Below are 18,198 nucleotides of genomic sequence, written 5' to 3'. Positions count from 1 at the left end.
AGGCCGATCGCGTACTGATGACGTCGGTCTCCAGCGCCGGAAATGTCAAGTGTCAGGATTTGCCGAGTGCTGATGTGGTCCAAGAGATTTCACGCAGGCAGATTCGTGGTTTGGTGTTTTGTATTTTAAATGCAGTGACACGGAGACGGAGAGAAGAGGCGACACACAGAAGTTCATGTGAAGAGCGAGCAGCTGCAGCAGCGGGTCACAGAGCGAATGGCGGTGAGAGAATCGCACACATGTTGAGACTACAACCCTGTAGTCCTGTTCTCTATCCAGCTGTAGTCCTGTTCTCTATCCAGCTGTGGTCCTGTTCTCTATCCAGCTGTGGTCCTGTTCTCTATCCAGCTGTGGTCCTGTTCTCTATTCACCTGTAGTCCTGTTCCTGTAGTCCTGTTCTCTATCCAGCTGTGGTCCTGTTCTTCATTCACCTGTAGTCCTGTTCTCTATCCAGCTGTGGTCCTGTTCTCTATTCACCTGTAGTCCTGTTCCTGTAGTCCTGTTCTCTATCCAGCTGTAGTCCTGTTCTCTATTCATCTTTAGTCCTGTTCTCCATTCACCTGTAGTCCTGTTCTCTATCCAGCTGTGGTCCTGTTCTCTATTCACCTGTAGTCCTGTTCTCTATTCATCTTTAGTCCTGTTCTCTATCCACCTGTAGTCCTGTTCTCTATTCATCTTTAGTCCTGTTCTCTATCCACCTGTAGTCCTGTTCTCTATTCATCTTTAGTCCTGTTCCTGTAGTCCTGTTCTCTATCCAGCTGTGGTCCTGTTCTCTATCCACCTGTAGTCCTGTTCTCTATTCATCTTTAGTCCTGTTCCTGTAGTCCTGTTCTCTATCCAGCTGTGGTCCTGTTCTCTATTCACCTGTAGTCCTGTTCTCTATTCATCTTTAGTCCTGTTCTCTATCCACCTGTAGTCCTGTTCTCTATTCATCTTTAGTCCTGTTCTCTATCCACCTGTAGTCCTGTTCTCTATTCATCTTTAGTCCTGTTCCTGTAGTCCTGTTCTCTATCCAGCTGTGGTCCTGTTCTCTATCCACCTGTAGTCCTGTTCTCTATTCATCTTTAGTCCTGTTCCTGTAGTCCTGTTCTCTATCCAGCTGTGGTCCTGTTCTCTATTCACCTGTAGCCCTGTTCTCTATCCAGCTGTGGTCCTGTTCTCTATCCAGCTGTGGTCCTGTTCTCCATTCACCTGTAGTCCTGTTCTCTATTCACCTGTAGTCCTGTTCTCCATTCACCTGTAGTCCTGTTCTCTATTCACCTGTAGTCCTGTTCCTGTAGTCTTGTTCTCTGTTCACCTGTAGTCTTGTTCTCTATCCAGCTGTAGTCCTGTTCTCTATTCACCTGTTGTCCTGTTCTCTATCCAGCTGTGGTCCTGTTCTCCATTCACCTGTAGTCCTGTTCTCTATCCAGCTGTGGTCCTGTTCTCTATTCATCTTTAGTCCTGTTCTCTATTCACCTGTAGTCCTGTTCCTGTAGTCTTGTTCTCTGTTCACCTGTAGTCTTGTTCTCTATCCAGCTGTGGTCCTGTTCTCCATTCACCTGTAGTCCTGTTCTCTATTCACTTGTAGTCCTGTTCTCTATTCACCTGTAGTCCTGTTCTCCTTTCACCTGTAGTCCTGTTCTCCATTCACCTGTAGTCCTGTTCTCCATTCACCTTTAGTCCTGTTCCTGTAGTCCTGTTCTCCATTCACCTGTAGTCATGTTCTCTGTCCAGCTGTGGTCATGTTCTCTATTCACCTGTAGTCCTGTTCTCCTTTCACCTGTAGTCCTGTTCTCTATTCACCTGTAGTCCTGTTCTCCATTCACCTGTAGTCCTGTTCTCCATTCACCTGTAGTCCTGTTCTCTATTCACCTGTAGTCCTGTTCTCTATTCACCTGTAGTCCTGTTCTCCATTCACCTGTAGTCCTGTTCTCTGTCCAGCTGTGGTCCTGTTCTCCTTTCACCTGTAGTCCTCTTCTCTATTCACCTGTAGTCCTGTTCTCCATTCACCTGTAGTCCTGTTCTCCATTAACCTGTAGTCCTGTTCTCTGTCCAGCTGTGGTCCTGTTCTCTATTCACCTGTAGTCCTGTTCTCCTTTCACCTGTAGTCCTGTTCTCCATTCACCTGTAGTCCTGTTCTCTGTCCAGCTGTGGTCATGTTCTCTATTCACCTGTAGTCCTGTTCTCCTTTCACCTGTAGTCCTGTTCTCCATTCACCTGTAGTCCTGTTCTCTATTCACCTGTAGTCCTGTTCTCCTTTCACCTGTAGTCCTGTTCTCCATTCACCTGTAGTCCTGTTCTCTATTCACCTGTAGTCCTGTTCTCTATTCACTTGTAGTCCTGTTCTCCATTCACCTGTAGTCCTGTTCTCTGTCCAGCTGTGGTCCTGTTCTCCTTTCATCTTTAGTCCTTTTCTCCATCCATCTGTAGTTGTAGAATAAACACCTTTTCTACACCGACACATGAATTCTTACAGATTCTTCTCAGTTACAATAAGTCTAATGGGTCCACATAATATTTTAACAACTTCTAGAATAAAAGGCCTTGGAAGGTTATTAAAAAAGACTTAGAATTTGTATTTGTTTGAAGCCCACATCCTCATTTGTGAAAACACAAAAATGGCAGTTGCATTGATTTTAGTTTTTTGAGTTAAAATAACAACAACAACAACAGCTGTGAATGTTCCCTTATTGAATTGAAGAAGAATGAATGTGGCTGTGAAGTCAATGTATTATATGTTGAACTGCTGAAGGTAGATAAGAGTAATAAGACTAATAGAGAAACAACTCTGGTGGTTTTTGTGGTATTGATCTATAATTAAAAGCGAGAGCTTTGATTTTATTTCCCAAGTCACATGAATGCTGAATAACGATTTAGGTTTTTATTTCTAATTAGCTATAGATTTAATATCTTAACATTTGAAGCCACAAAAATCACACAAGTGAAGATTTATTGTTATTTATCAAATTTATCACCACAAGAAAGCAGGAGGTCTGGTCGAGAACCAGGAGAAGATGTCTGAAAGAGAATTTACTGCCGTCAGTGTTTGGGATTGAAACACAGACGAATATTGCTGAACCTGCTTTTTTGTGTTTTGTTCAACAGCCCAAAGGGAAAGTCGGCACGAAGGGAAAGAAGCAGATCTACGAGGAGAACGAGTCCACTCTGAAGTTCTACATAAGAGTCATCCTCGGAGCGAACGTAAGAACACAAGTGTTATTTTGTTTGTGTTTTTGTTCAGTGAGATTTTATTACATCTTCTTTACTTCACTGAGAACTGTTCTTTGTTTCTGTCCTTGTTCTCACTGCATCAGGTTCCATCCAACACAAACTGATCAGTTATCAAAATAGTTGACACTTACTATTCGGTTGATTAATAAATTGATGAATTGACTAAATGCTGAAGCTCTATTCTATTCTGTTCTGCTCCTCACCGTAGGCGATATACACTACCGTAAATCTTTTGGTTTTCTACAGTTCATCTACCTTTTGGACATGGGTGAGTCTGTTGGATTAAGATGATTTAAAATCCTCATATTCACTGATCTAATGCGAGTGTCCGTCCTGGAACCTAAACCTTGTATTGCTCCCGCAGCTGCTGCTCATGTTTGCATTAGCCGTATATGTCGGGAGTTACCGCTCCATGACTGCGATGGCCAAGGCAGTGTTTGCTGAGGATGGAAGTCTCCTGGACGGGGGAATCGACCTGAACATGGAGCAGGGAATGGCAGAGTGAGTAATCTCCAAAATACAGACAGGATTTCTTTTTGCACTTTGTTGTTTTATCCAGAGGGACGAACACTAAAGCGTCGGGTAACTGGAAAAATAGCATCAAGAACACAAGATGCAAAAGGTCACTATGAAGACTTTCAGTGTACATACAGTAAATATTGATGCTGTCAAATGTTACTTTGCTCTCACAGCAGCGATTCGTCTTGTGAGTAATCGTGAGGGGCTGGTGGATGTTTTTTTGTTTGCCCTGGGTTTCACCTATCAGGCTACATTCAGTCTGTCCTAACCCTCTGATTGATGAAACATGGTGTAGACAGGAAGCTCTGCAGACAATACTCAGGACAGAAAAACACCGCTCACCCTCCTCCGCTGCAGAAAGTAATCACATTTATGTCTTGATTTGGATGTGACGATGTTAAATGTAAAATTCAAAATAAAACTTACCTCACTTCTGCATCAGTCAGTGCTGAGGCAGCCGGGGGAGAGTGTTCCTGAGACGTGAATTTATTGTTAGAAGAAAAATATTTTAGTCTCAGGGTCTCTATTATTCTGTATTTATTAATTCTGTATATGGTTACCACAAGTAGCATAACGATATTGTTTAATTTTTAATTCATTAAAATCCCACCAGTCTGACTGTCGAAAAAAACAGTGAACTCGCACTCAAATGCACAATATTCTTTGTGGCAATAATTTACCTGCACCTTAAGACTGCTGCTATTGCATGTGTATCTATATGTTTGTGTGTTTGTGTAATATTTTTCTGTTATTAAGTTAACCTTCGTATTATTTGTATGTTTAATCTTGTTTTTTTAGTTTTTGTGTCAGAAAATGTATGAAGTTTTATCCTCGTTTCTCCGTATTCAGTCTTAAGGCACAAAGACCACTTCATCCTTTTCCTGTTTAATATAAAAACGTCTAAATAAATAGCAGCTTTATGTTTTTTCCTCTGGTTAAATAAACCACAGCCAATGAAACTAAACAGACACCCTTGATGTTGAGCTGCCTCTGTGTGCACCAGCGATAATTTCTTACCTGTGTGTTTTTGTGCTCTGGTTTCAGGCACCTGAAGGACGTCGTCCTGCTCACAGCCATCGTTCAAGTGCTCAGCATAATCTCCTCTTATTTCTGGTACCTCTGGTTTCTGGTATGAGCTTTTCTACATGTTGTTCTGTGTCTAGTTCCCCTGATAAATCTTGTGAGATAGCTGCTGTTTCTCAGCCTAATTGTTTTCCTGATGTCTGATAATCTGATCTTCGTCCTGTGTGTGTGCTTTCAGGCCCCGGCTCGAGCCGTGCACCTGCTATGGGTGAACTTCTTGGGCCCCTGGTTTATGGCAGACAGCCCATCAGCGCCAGAGGAAGTGAACGAGAAGAAGCAGAGGAGACAGGAGCGCAGACAGATGAAGAGATTCTGATGGTGCAGAGCAGACGGAGCAGTATTTTTTATACACAGAATCTAATATACAGATAGCTAGGAACTCATAAGTTATTCAGGATGAAATTTTGTTATTAAATTAAACTCAATCCAAATCTGATACAGTGGGATCTTGTTTTCCATGTTTTCTTCCTGCCTTCTCTTATAATCCAATTTTCTCCTTAAATTATGAAATGAAATGTTCCCTGTTTGGATTATGTCACTGTCTAAATATCATTTGTCATCATGCGGAGATTTAAGAGCTTTTGTGTTGTACGGCCCCGTTACACTGCCCCCTGAGGATTTCCTTTCTCTTACACCCTGTATACCCCCAAGAACGCAAATGAGTCCAAACTGAATTTGTTCCGTCAGTGCCACTTTTTTCATTGTGCATCTTTGTATTTTTTACTCTCTGGTCCGACAGAACTCATCGATCCTTCGTTGCACAACTGAGTGATTTCATTCTTGAGCTGGTAAAATCAACTGGTTATAAATCAAGTTTTTACTGGGAACATTTTTGCAATAAAAATCTGTATCACAATGTCTTTCCAGATTTTTTGAGTCATGCTCTCTGTGTTGTTGTTTTTCAAGCCGTGTCCGTTCAGTCACGACTTAATGTACTGAGCAAGTGTTATAAATGTTCCTTGATGCTAAAAGTAGCTTTAGTTGCCTTAATAAATACATTTAACACATTGTTTACTTGCTGGACCCAACTGAAAGGTTTTCTAATATGTTTCATGGCGAGATGTGAAATTCTCACCTCCTCAGTCAAACGTGGGACACAATCCTGACCCTAACCCAATTTGTTATGCTTATAAACTTAGAGGTGTTCATTTTAACGTTTGTTGTCTCGTCTTTTTCTACACAATCAAGTGAAACTAACAAAAGAGTCTGGGCCATCTCTGGGTTTAACAGTATTTGAATGGTCTCAAAATAAATATAATAATACATTTATCAAGACAGTACTTTTTCAAAAACAAATTTACAAAGTGCTTTTCACGATTTCCAACAGTATTACAACTGAACAAGAAACAAGGAAGAAATTAAATGTATTCATTAGATTAAAATTAAGATATTTCTATTTCATAAGGAAAATGATATCGGAGCAGGACCCCAGCTAAGACTGAGGATGTGTGAGTTCATGAGTTAATGTCTTTCTTCACTGGTCCACTCTTATAAACACTTCATCAACAGACATTGGTCTGGTATTAGCCAGGAGGGAATCCATTACATTTTTCACAGTGGATCTGATTAAAGGAGCTGATCCATGTATGTTTATCACTTTCCTTAACATTGCAAGATACTTTTTTTTTTACATTTTTGTCAATTTTGTAGGAAATAATGTTTTGGTCTTATCATAAATCTGACATTTTGAGGACTGTTTGGACTTGGCGGAGGTATGAGCTCTACTGAGAAGCCGTTCCTTGCTGCTGTAACAGGAATTTTCCATCCGTCTGTCTATCTGTCTATCCCAGCTTTAAAGGCAACCAAAAGTTTATTTCAACTATTTTCATGTCATAACTCTACTTTGGGGCTGCAACTAGTTATTTTTAGATTAATCAGTTACTTGATTGATCTATAAAATGTCAAATTGGGAACATAACATAACATAATAACAGTCTGATCAAAAATGAACCAATCTATTTAGCTTGATATGTGATTTTGAGAAATAAACCATCATCAAAGCACTTCCTGAATGATGTGGCAGCTTCAGGCTGCACACAGACGGCACACAGCACAATCTTAAAAAGTTCTTGACATGTAGACAGACTATGTCAGATTTAAGAAGTGGAACCTCACATTGAAGTCACCGGCTGCAGCGCTCCAGACATAATCTCGTCTCTTTCTTGAAACTGCTCACATATGTTGGGATTAGCGATTTTTGAGATGGGAGCTGACAAATCAATGCACAGACGACAGTTTAATCCCCTGATACTGAGGAGATCTGGTGCACGGCCACGTTTCTGTTTCCATCCGGTGAGCTGAGCCGCGTCCTCAGGCGAACATGTTGTTTATTGTCAGGAACCCTAAGTGACTTTATACAGTCGATCCAAGTGTTGACAAAGTGTATTCAGTGATTATGTTCATGCTCAGACTCCAAAGAGAGTGAGTGGGCCGGCTAAGCCCAGATCTGCTCCCAGTGTAATTACAGATTTCTCATCATTGTACCATCCGTGCTTACCCAACCCGACAAGCTACAACCTGCATCCTCCAGGTCTGAGGGGGAACCACTGCGATGGTGTTGAAAAGAAAACAAGCTCACAAAGGAATAAAAAAAAAAAGCTCATTATTTTCTACCCAACTTTATACTTCGTCTGCATCATCAACGTCCCCACGAGCTCTTTTTCAAAATGACTGCTTTTACTTTGCCTGCCCTCCTTCATTCCAGCCCTGTGGTCCTCTACTGTCTCTATTATAGGGTTATAAACAAAGTAACCAAAATTAGAGCAGCACAGCATCCAGTTGTCAGGGCCAATCCCAGATGTGGGCTCTGAGAGGGACCATGCTGCAGTGTAATTTAGCACTGGGGCCACTTACTTGCACGTAACCCCACCCCCCCAAAAAAACTCACATATGTACTTTTAGTGTTCTGACTCGTGTGTTTTGCAGAATCCTCAGAAAAAGCATTTGCACGACACTTAAAACATTTTTTGGTTGTAAAATGGACAAATAATCTGTTTTGTTTTTTCAAATGCAAACCCATTTTTTCTCTTCCTCGTATTGTCTCGCTTTAGAGGAGCATATGTCTGAAAATAACTTTACTGCCTGTGAGAGTCCCCATCTTGGCTGCTGGTTCTAGATGGAGGGGAAATAAAAGAGTGGGAGAGTGAGGTTCTTGTTTACCATGGCAGTAAAGACGCATCCATCCTGACGAGACGAAATCAGGGAGTTGAAGTTACATTCCGTTCTCTCGTCTCTGTGACTCGGTTTCATGTGATAACCTTAAAAAAACTCAGCGGTTCAAACCCATTATGACTGTGAGAGTTAAACAAAAGTCTAAAAAGCGGGGAGTCCCGGTGATAAGCAGACGTCAGCGGAGCCTTTTGTCTCATTGGCTGCAGCAACAGATCGTGGCCTCCACATTCGAGATCCCTTTCCACTCACGGATCCAGACAAAACAGGAAATTCGGGGGCATTTGGGCAACAGTGGAGCCTTTGACCCCTGAACTGCAGCACTCCCTGTCTTTGAAGTCAGGGGAGTGAATCACAAGCAATTACATGCGATGCAGAGTGTGTTCCCTCGACCTCTCAGCCTCCGCTGTGTAAACAGAATCAGAGCGGTGTTTGGCAGAGCCGTGGGTGTAGTCCTCCTCCTGAAGTTCATCATTTCAACCTTGTTTTGACTCTGGACTGAAGTGACCAAAACACCGAGCACCCTCTGGGTTAAAGGAGCGGCCGGGATCAGCACACGGCACAAAGAAGAGAAAAGAGTAAAGCAAAGACCCAGCAACTCTCGGGTTTATTCATGATCCACATGTTCTGTTGCTACTAACAAATAAGCATTGCTATTTCCAGCATCATCCTTTTAGCTTAAAGACGACACCGGCCGGGGAGAATTCACAGCTCCAGCCATGGCCTTAAAAGGAAGCTGACAAGAATTACTGCTGCATTTCACTTGGGCGTGTGTGTGTGTGTGTGTGTGTGTGTGTGTGTGTGTGTGTGTGTGTGTGTGTGTGTGTGTGTGTGTGTGTGTGTGTGTGTGTGTGTGTGTGAAAAAGTATCTTGATCATCAGACTTGGTGGCGAATACTCCACCTTCCTCTGAGCTTGTCACCTCTGTTTAACCTCTCACTCCGTCTCCTGCCAGCACGTCATCTGCTCCTGTTTGTCATCGGCTGCGAGCTGAAGACAGATATGATGAATCAATAAAAACCGTGGACCTCTCATCTGTTAATGCGCTACAGCTATTAGCAGATTAATTTAAGATATCAGAACGTTTCACTTCACTTTATGACGCTCAGAGGTGTTTATGGGCCGAGCTCTGCTGCTTTGGAAATATTGGCCAATAACACATGGGTTATGATGGATGAGGTATCTGCACATCAACACCTCCCCAATAACCATCTCTCCTGTTGTCTCCCCATAAATTAATAATAATACTCTGCACGTTTGTCTCAGACAAGATCTCAACTTGTTCCCACAAAATAATAACTGATATATAATCTTTTGGGACTTCAGTGGCTCCGTAAATTTTACTAATTCTAACGACGCAGTCACCAACTGGGCCTTAAGTCTGACTGAGCCACTGATTGTGGGCGTTTTTCAGAAATGGAAAAGGTCATGAAAGGTCATTCTTTTTATGTTTATCTATCTATAGGAAACATGTATGGAGCTGTCCAATCAAGAGCAATAATTACCTCAGCACTTCAAGCTAACGTAACATACAAAAATCATGATTACAAGAATTTTCCCTATAAAAAACCTGGATGTTTAATATAATAACATTAAATTTACAATTACTAATCATATTAGAAAAAAGGTTCATGTGTTTAAAAGCACAAAATATTTAAGGAGAATAAAATACATGAGCATAAAAATAACTTAGCTGCAAAGGCTCAGAATGATATTTATAGGCTAAACCTTAAACTATACCAAGAATAACATCCTAGGCCCGGCCTGCAGGAAACCGTACTGGCCTATAACTTCTAACTGTAACGTTCCTACCTTTATTCTCTACCACTCCTGATATGACCTGCTGGTAACATGACAGAGAGTCGTCAGGTCAGAAACAGTTCATGTTAAAACAAAGGCAGTTGCCAGCAGAACTCATATCGAATAGAGCAGCACAGCAGAGACGACCCCCTGATCTCCACCTGAACTCTGAAAATCATCAGCATCATGACTGAAATATCCCGAGGACCTCAAGGTTTGGTTTACTGTTCAATCTGAGTTCAGCCTCGTTAGGTCATCTATATTAAGTTACTCACTGTGCGCTGCCAAATCCTCACTGCGAAGGTTATGAACTCGCAGGCATAGAAGTCCTGTTTTGTACATTTAAATGGTTCTGGCCAAAGCACCCCCATGCAGCTGCCATCTCATGATGAAATCCTTCTCTGTCAGATACCATGAGAATTAGCTTCACGTTACTCTGGATTTAGAGAAACATTATCGGCATGAAATGCATCATTGGTGGATGCGTGGATCTGCGGTAATTTAAGGACAAACTAACAAATCAACAGGGAGGCAGAAATGTCAAGTTAATATTGAATGTTCTGCTCTGGGAGCTGAATCCAGAGAAATAATAAATAATTCACGCTACACCTTGGAATGTGTTGCATTCTTACACACGTACGCACAATCTCGAGTTTCTCTCCGAACTACGTCTTATGATGCTAAATACGTTTACATTAAGGTGCACGCTTGCAGATATCTCACTCATGTCCCTGCTGCAGCGTTTCTGTGCTTTCACCTTTTATTTATTGCGTTGTTTATAATCTCAGTGAAAAGACGAACCTTAAACCAAAGCACGAATCTGATCTGAATGAGCAGAGCTGCATGCGCGGCTGTGGCTTAGGAGGTACAGTGGGTCGTCCACTAACTAGAGGGCCTTCGGTTCGATCCCAGTCTACCCCATACAAATACATTCATATGATGAAATGCAACCCAATATGCAATATAACCATGACATCATATAATCACAACAAATGATATAATGAAATTAAATAACCTGACAAAATATTAAGCTGAGTTTTAAAGGAAATTCATGTTTTAATGGTTGTAAGATTAAATATCTGGTCTGTTTTTTATTGTATATGATATTATTAATATCTTATAGTGTCTGTGTTTGTATTAAGTTAGTTAAGTTTATTAGTTTATTTAACAGGAGCAAACAAAACACAAACGTTGAGCCAGAGTCATCTTTATAACTCGTTTGCCATACAACACAACAACTGAACACTTTACACACAGTGAACCACACACACAACATCACACAAAATATACATGACATCGGCCCAATGTTAGAAAACAGTTCCAAAGACCAATGACTTTCACTGATTTGTCTTGATTCAGCTGCTCAGACTGAGAACCCTGATTCAGGAAAAGCAGTTTTCCTGAATTTAATCAATCAATCACCTCCAAACACTTTCACTCTGATTTACAACCTGGGATTCTTTTAAAGAACTTAAATAATTTCTTGTTTTCTTTAGCATGTGCAGTCAGAAACTGAGTCTGAAACCAGTCACACTCTCTTTACTGCCCCATCACCAGGACTTTTGAGCACATTGAAAAAAGATCTCTCCACTGTATCTACTAATAAATTAATACAATGTCCCATAATGCACTTGAGTCAAGAATGAGCCAACAAAGCATTGACTTCCACAGTGTAAATCATGGACTCCAGTGACGTTACACACACTTTCAGACTCTTCTCATTAGTATCCTTCCAGCACTTGACCTCAGTGAGGATCAGCGACTGATGTTAGGATGTGATAACAGCTGAAACAGGTCACGTTTCACCGGACATTCTGTATTTTTGTTTAGATATTTGTGCTTTCATTTGGGAAAAAAAAAAGCATTGAATGGAAGGTCCTCTGTGAGTGACCACAGCAATTAGTTGCGGCGGTGGCGCCACTGTCTGCATGACTCCCGCTGAACCAGGATCAGCGAGAGACAGGCTCCATCACACTGGGTTCCCTTCCTCTTCCTTTGTTTTCATCCTGTTTCCTTCCTTGTTTTCTTAGTTACTGTTCCCCCCCAGTGGAAGTCTAAACAAAATACAATACTGTGAATGTAAACAAATGCACAAATATCATGTCGTGCAGCCTTGGCACTGACGAAATCCGGATGCGGCTTTAACAGGATCCAAGGGCAGGGATTTAGTTTGTGATTCTGGTGTCTGCGATGAAGCAGACAACGTTTAGCAGTTTTTAGATTTTTCCATGTGTTTACAGAACTAGAGTGAGCTTAATGATTCCGACAGAAACAAGATGGAATCTGAAAAAAGGAATAGTAAGCATGGGAAGAAACTTGTGTCAGCACAAGTCAGTTCATACTTCTTGCTGTGTTGCCATTTTTGTGTTTAACTTGATTCATACCGACATATTTATATATGATCTTAAATCCTAATCTCATATTCTGTCTTATTCTGATATCAAAATCTATTCTTGAATTCAATACCATGAATATAAGTGTGTTTTATCAATGAACTGGTTAAATGGGAAAAAGCGTAGACTATATATAAAGATCGTCGACATGAGGGAAGCCAAAGCCAAAACGTCTTGATCGCCACCTGGTGGCTGGCGACAGTACAGGTCATACATCCTGCCTCACCTGTGTCAATGGATAAGACGTGGACCAAACTAAAAAGTACAGATCAAATAAATATATTTTAGCGAATTATTACCACACTTGTATATGTTCAAGTGTTCAGGTTTCTGATAAGTTTCGTTTTAATTATTTGGTGCTATAAAAATGTGATTAAAAGTCGTGATTGATACGTGATTGGACAAACTTGTGTGTAGTAAGATGGTGGTGTTAGTATCTGGGATATTTTAGCTTCATTCCTGGATTGTGGGAGGAAGTGAAGATGTGTCTTTATATACAGTGTGATTGTAAATTGAGAGGAATGTATGTTGAACAAAGTCCAGCGGAAATGATGATGATGATGATGATGATGATGATGATGATGATGATGATGATGATGATGATGATGATGACACATTGCATGTATATACTGTAAAAATGAAGTGAGATACTAAACATGTGAGTCTTCATTCGTGCACACAAACAGTGTGTCCATCCTGCAGCTGACGGTGCAGCAGCCTGCACAGTTAGTTAACTTGGCTAATGCTTGCATTAACATTAATGAGGTTTTACACACTTTGCTAGGCAGCTTTTTTCTCCAGCGTTGTGTTACTGCGTCGCCCTTTTCAAACCCATCCATCCCCACCCACCTCATGCTATTAGACATATAATGGAAGTCGAGATTAATGGTTAATTTCCAGGAAACTCCTGTGTTCTCTCATAAAGTGCTTTCCATTAATTAGTGACTCTGTTTCTCCGGGAGGAGGGGGACAGGAGAAGAGTGATTAATGAGCTAACTGGAGCGGCCAGCGGCTCGCCTGGCCCCAGTGGTGAGCGTGAGAGTCGGACCCGCAAAGAGACAGAAACAAAATAAATATGCGGCTTTTGGAAGAAAAAAAGAAAAGAAGTGCATGGAAATTCATTGAAAGGGGAGCTGAGTGCAGTTCCAAAGGGATGGTGCAGCATTAGAGCTGAACTGTGAGTGAGAGGGCAGAGCGAGGCTCGATCATGTTCTGTGTGGAGCCAGAAGTCCAGCAGACGGAGACGGGTGTGTGCTGAGCTGAGAACTGTTAACAATGAGAGCAGCTCTGTCGGCCTCTTCTTTCACCCTCTTAACGTGCAACGCTCATTCTGCAGAAGGTTGAGATGAGATTGTGCAGTAACGTTTGGCACTAAGCAACAAACAGGCTGAATATTTGCTCGTTGGGAGGTAAGAAAACATGTTCAAATTAAGAAAACATCTTCATTAATTTGATGACACATGAGCTGCAAAAAGTCACAACACATGCAAATACAGAAAACGCTGCAAATAGCAAAAACGAACGGAAAAGCTTGTTAACTTACAAGTTGCTAGCTTAATTTACCATAGAGACTGGAAACTGTCCAATGGCAGAACCATAGACCAAACCATAAAGATGGACGACATGTCTCCACTTCTTAAATGAAGCCCAAATATCCCAGACATGGGCGCTGCCATCTTGAGCTTTGGTTACGTGCACTCAACCAATCGCTGATCAGCTGTCAATCATGACGTTTCTCCCCATGTTTATAGCATCAAACAAATATTTAAAACCAATCTTACCTTAAAAAAGAACATATATATTTGTTTGTTTATAACAGTAGAGTGAGCCCATGCTACTTGCTTCCCCATGCTCATTGTTTTAAGCTAAGCTAACCAGCTGCTGGCTGTAGTTTCATGTTATGATATAGGATTTGTGCTGAACTTCTCGTGAAGGAAATAAGTGTATTTTCCAAAACTGTTGAACTTTTCCTTTAAAGGTTCATTGTGTAGAATTTAGTGACATCTAGTGGTAAGGTTGCATGTTGCAGCTGAATACCCCTCACCTCACCCTCCCCTTCCAAACATGAGAGAGAACCTGTGGAAGTATCAGTTATCGTAAAAACTCAAAAGGTTTGTCCAGTCTGGGCTACTGTAAAAAACATGGCGGCCTCCTCAGAGAGGACCCACTCCTGATGTAACTATAAAGTATTTAAATATAAAGGGCTCATTCTAGGTTGAAGAAAACAACAATTCCTACAGTTTAGATGAAACACACTCATGAAAACATCACTAGGATTATTTTATATTCAATTTCTGCCAAAAGATTAATTTCACCTAAATCTTACACACTGGACCTTTAAGTCAGGATCAGCTCAGAGCAGATAAATATTTTAGCTGGCTAATGTTACTGAGCCTTGGCAGTGTTTTTGTGCACAGATTCCTATGGAGCTCAGATTAAGAGGGCAGCCTGGTCAGACATTATCTGCAGCGCCCCTGTATGTTTTCATAAGGGGGCCTCCCAGTCTCTCCAGTGCTGGCCTGTAAGTGGCCGGGAGTGGGCAGCAGGAGTGTTTGTGCGTGCACGAATGTTTATGTATGCATGTGTGTGAGTGCAGAGTAAACTGCCGCCTTGGTGGGGCAACACACTGTCTGCCACGTCTCTGGTTGAGAGCCATTAGGGGAGCAATGAAGCTGATGACATGTTGTTCCTGTGACAGGCCGCCTGACTCCTCTGTGCTGCCGCTGGGGCTGTGGGAGCCCGCGGGTCTGCCGCTGGACAGACACACAGACGCAGGGACGGCGTTTATTTTGGGAGGTGGTTTGGTGCCGGACACCCTGTCTACTCTCCCACCAACCTTTATACACCACCGCCCTCCCCCCCCCCCGCAACACACACACAAACCTTATCAACGACACACACACACACACACACACACACACACACACACAATCAGGAAACTTTAATTCGGCAACTAATAGGCTGACAAGTATTAAAGGTCCAGTGTGTAAGATTTAGGTGAAAGGGATCTATTGGCAGAAACTGAATATAAGTGTGTTAATATAATATATAAGAGTGTTTTTCATCTGGATTGTACGAATTGTAGTTTTCTTTACCCTAGAATGGCCCTTTACATTTGAATACTTTAAATTTACATCAGGAGCGGGTCCTCTCTATGGAGGCCGCCATGTTTTTTACAGTAGACCAGACTGGACAAACTAAAGATATTTGAGTTTTTATGACAACTGAAGGCTCCCACAGGTTCTCTTTCATGTTTAGAAGGGGAGGGTGAGGTGAGGGGTATTCAGCTGCGACATGCAACTTCACCACTAGATGTCACTAAATTGAGCTGTGTAACTATCGATCATAGACTGTATGTTAAGATGGACGACATGACAGATCCCCACAAGTGAAGCCAAAGAGTCTTGATCACCCCCTTGGTGTTGTATTTGACATGTACTTTGACTTTTTAGTTTGTTCTATGTGTTTGTTCTTTGACCTGTACTGCAGCCAGCCACAAGGGGGCATGCCAGATATATTGGCTTCACTTTTGGGAGCCAGGCCAGGGTCGCCACTAACAAATGACAACTGTATATTATAATTGGCATTTTACAAAAACAAACATACTTGTGATAATGACCCACAGTCTGGAATCCCTGGATTAAACAAGCTCACTGAATTTAAAATAGTTCAAACCAGCTCCAGCTACAAGAGTAAAGTGCTGCTTATATGATCAGTATTAATCTCTATTATCTGAACCACTGTTCTGCAGAGCGAGTATGATATTTGCACTTTTACCTACAGGCCTACTTAGGATTTATGGAATGCAGGACTTTTACTTGTAATGCAATATTTTCTACTGCAGGATTTTTTACACTGTGGTACCTGGACTTTGAGGCCACTTCAATAAAGAATCTGAACACTTCCTCAGCGACCGGCTTTGACAGCGTGATGTGTAGCTGAGCGTTGACGACGAGGAATGTGTGCTACACCCTTTTTGATTTATGTGTTTGACTCAGCTGATGTAATAGCCCTCTTCCTTTTCATTGATAAGCTATGATGGTGATGAATAAGCTGCAGAGGACAACAATAGAAAACAGAGCTGACAGTTTGATGATGATGGTTGATGTCATTGAACTTTAAGTCTGTGATATATATTTGAAGAATGTACATGGTTGTGTGTTGTTGTTGTAAACACGTAAAAATCAAGTTTCCTATATCTGTGAATTCCAGTGGTGTTTTTTTTAAACATTGAACTGTGGACAAAACGAAGCTCTGCCAAAACGCCTCTATTCCCTCTCTGCATCTGATTGAGTTACACAGGGGAACACATTTTGAACAGGTGCCCAGTGAACCCCACACACACACACACACTCCTCTTCTTCCTCAACTCTCTCCTCCTGTCATTGTAACGTGACTCCCCCCTTCGTAAGCCAGCTCACATACTCCTGTGGAGTTTGGGCACACTGGTCCTGGACATGCCACACACACCCAGGATTAACTCTCCTGATATGAGGTGTGAATCGCCATCCACCGAGAGCGGCGTGCTAATCCCACGGCCACAACATCCACTTGAACCTACGCTTGTGGAGTTGTTAAAATGCCAGTCTCCAGCACTGGTGGAGGTGGTCACGTTGGCACAGAGATGAGATGCCACTGGGGGGGGGAAATACCCTAACCCCCTGTTTACCCCCTTTTTATCCGCATTTACCCCTTGTTCTCTTTGCTACTAATGTTCAGCTAGTTCCTCTACTCAACTATTCTCATACTTGTACTTACTGAGCGAATAACTTCAACCATTAACCAGCAGGGTGAAAAACAACATATTGTGAATGGAATAGTTCAACAAAGTGAAGTACTTTACTGTTGCACATGGGTAAATGTGCAGTGGGCCGAGACAGTTGCTTAAATATATTACGAAAAAGTGACTTAATGTTTTGACAATATTCAAAATGTTGTTAAAACCATTTGTGCATTTAAATATAAGTTTCATATTCAATGTATTAATTAAGATAATAGTAATAATTATTATAATTTGCATCAATTATATATTATTATTGAGTTGTCGTTATTATATATTATATGAACTTGTACCATTAATTTGTGCTTTATTAATTCATTAATTTAAACTATTGACAGTTTGGAGTTATTAAAAATAAGATCCTGCATTAAATCCTGCCTCATACACATATATATTATGTATATATATATTAGTATGTATTATGTATATACTAACAGAACATGATCAGAAGGATCAGATTATATATATGTGAACACTGTTTTCAGGGTTTTCATGTTTCTGTCATGTTTCCACTCAGGGTTGATCAGTGTGATTTTCAGTGTGATCACCAGCCACAGCGGAACATTTCAGTTTGAGCAGAGCAGGATGTTGCGTCTTTAAGAGTTAAGAAACTTGAAACCGTGTTTGCGCAACAATCAGTGCGGCTCCCAGCCGCCAAAGTGTCTAGACTGGCACATGATGGCGGGAATCAACCAATGGCTCCAGAGCTTTCCTCTGGGCCCCGAGAGAGGGGGGGGGGGGGGGGGGGGGGGGGGGGGGGGGGGGGAGGGAGGGAGAGAGAGAGACAGAGAGAGACAGAGAGAGAGAGAGACAGAGAGAGAGAGAGAGAGAGAGAGAGAGAATCAAGTCAGATGGGGGGGGGGGGGGGGGGGAGAGGGAGGGAGGGAGAGAGAGAGACAGAGAGAGAGAGAGAGAGAGAGAGAATCAAGTCAGATGGAGTAACATGAGGTGCTGAGTTATGTTGCCTTCAAAATAAAAGCCTTGTGTTCGAGTTTGAGTAAAAACTGATTTAATGCAGGAGCCTCTGATAGATGTGTAGTTAAATTAATACATTTATTTTCTTTTTAAATAAAAGATATTTCCTGGACAGAAAGGGACATTTGAGCTTAATGAACTTTGGTTTCAAAAGTATAAGAAAATATAGGGATCTGTTCTTTCTGTGTGTTTTTGTTTTTGTTTTGAGTCTCTGGTGGGTTATAGATCATGACGAAAGTTTTAAGTGATACGTGAAATAATGTGCATA

At 41.6% G+C, this 18,198-nt stretch overlaps 2 protein-coding genes across 2 annotated transcripts in view; one reads left to right on the top strand and one right to left on the bottom strand.

Annotated features, from left to right (window-relative positions):
* Positions 1–17,802, bottom strand: part of slc39a1 (solute carrier family 39 member 1) — a 37,042-nt gene extending 19,240 nt beyond the window's left edge. Inside the window, exons 1-2 of the mRNA XM_034581780.1 lie at positions 17,790–17,802; positions 10,208–10,212 (exon numbers count right to left, since the gene is read on the bottom strand). The gene's annotated coding sequence lies outside the window, so the exon portion shown is untranslated. The remainder of the gene's footprint in view (positions 1–10,207; positions 10,213–17,789) is intronic.
* tmem208 (transmembrane protein 208) lies at positions 26–5,683 on the top strand. Its single transcript, XM_034581781.1, has 6 exons — positions 26–222; positions 3,088–3,183; positions 3,422–3,481; positions 3,578–3,714; positions 4,777–4,861; positions 4,994–5,683. Exons 1-6 carry the CDS (start codon positions 217–219, stop codon positions 5,129–5,131), a joined length of 522 nt encoding a protein of 173 aa, XP_034437672.1. The 5' UTR covers positions 26–216; the 3' UTR covers positions 5,132–5,683.
* Positions 17,803–18,198: the final 396 nt, after the last annotated feature.

The sequence above is a fragment of the Hippoglossus hippoglossus genome, chromosome 3 (assembly GCF_009819705.1).
Source record: "Hippoglossus hippoglossus isolate fHipHip1 chromosome 3, fHipHip1.pri, whole genome shotgun sequence".
Classification (NCBI taxonomy): Eukaryota; Metazoa; Chordata; class Actinopteri; order Pleuronectiformes; family Pleuronectidae; genus Hippoglossus; species Hippoglossus hippoglossus.
This window is presented reverse-complemented; position numbering and strand designations above follow the sequence as displayed.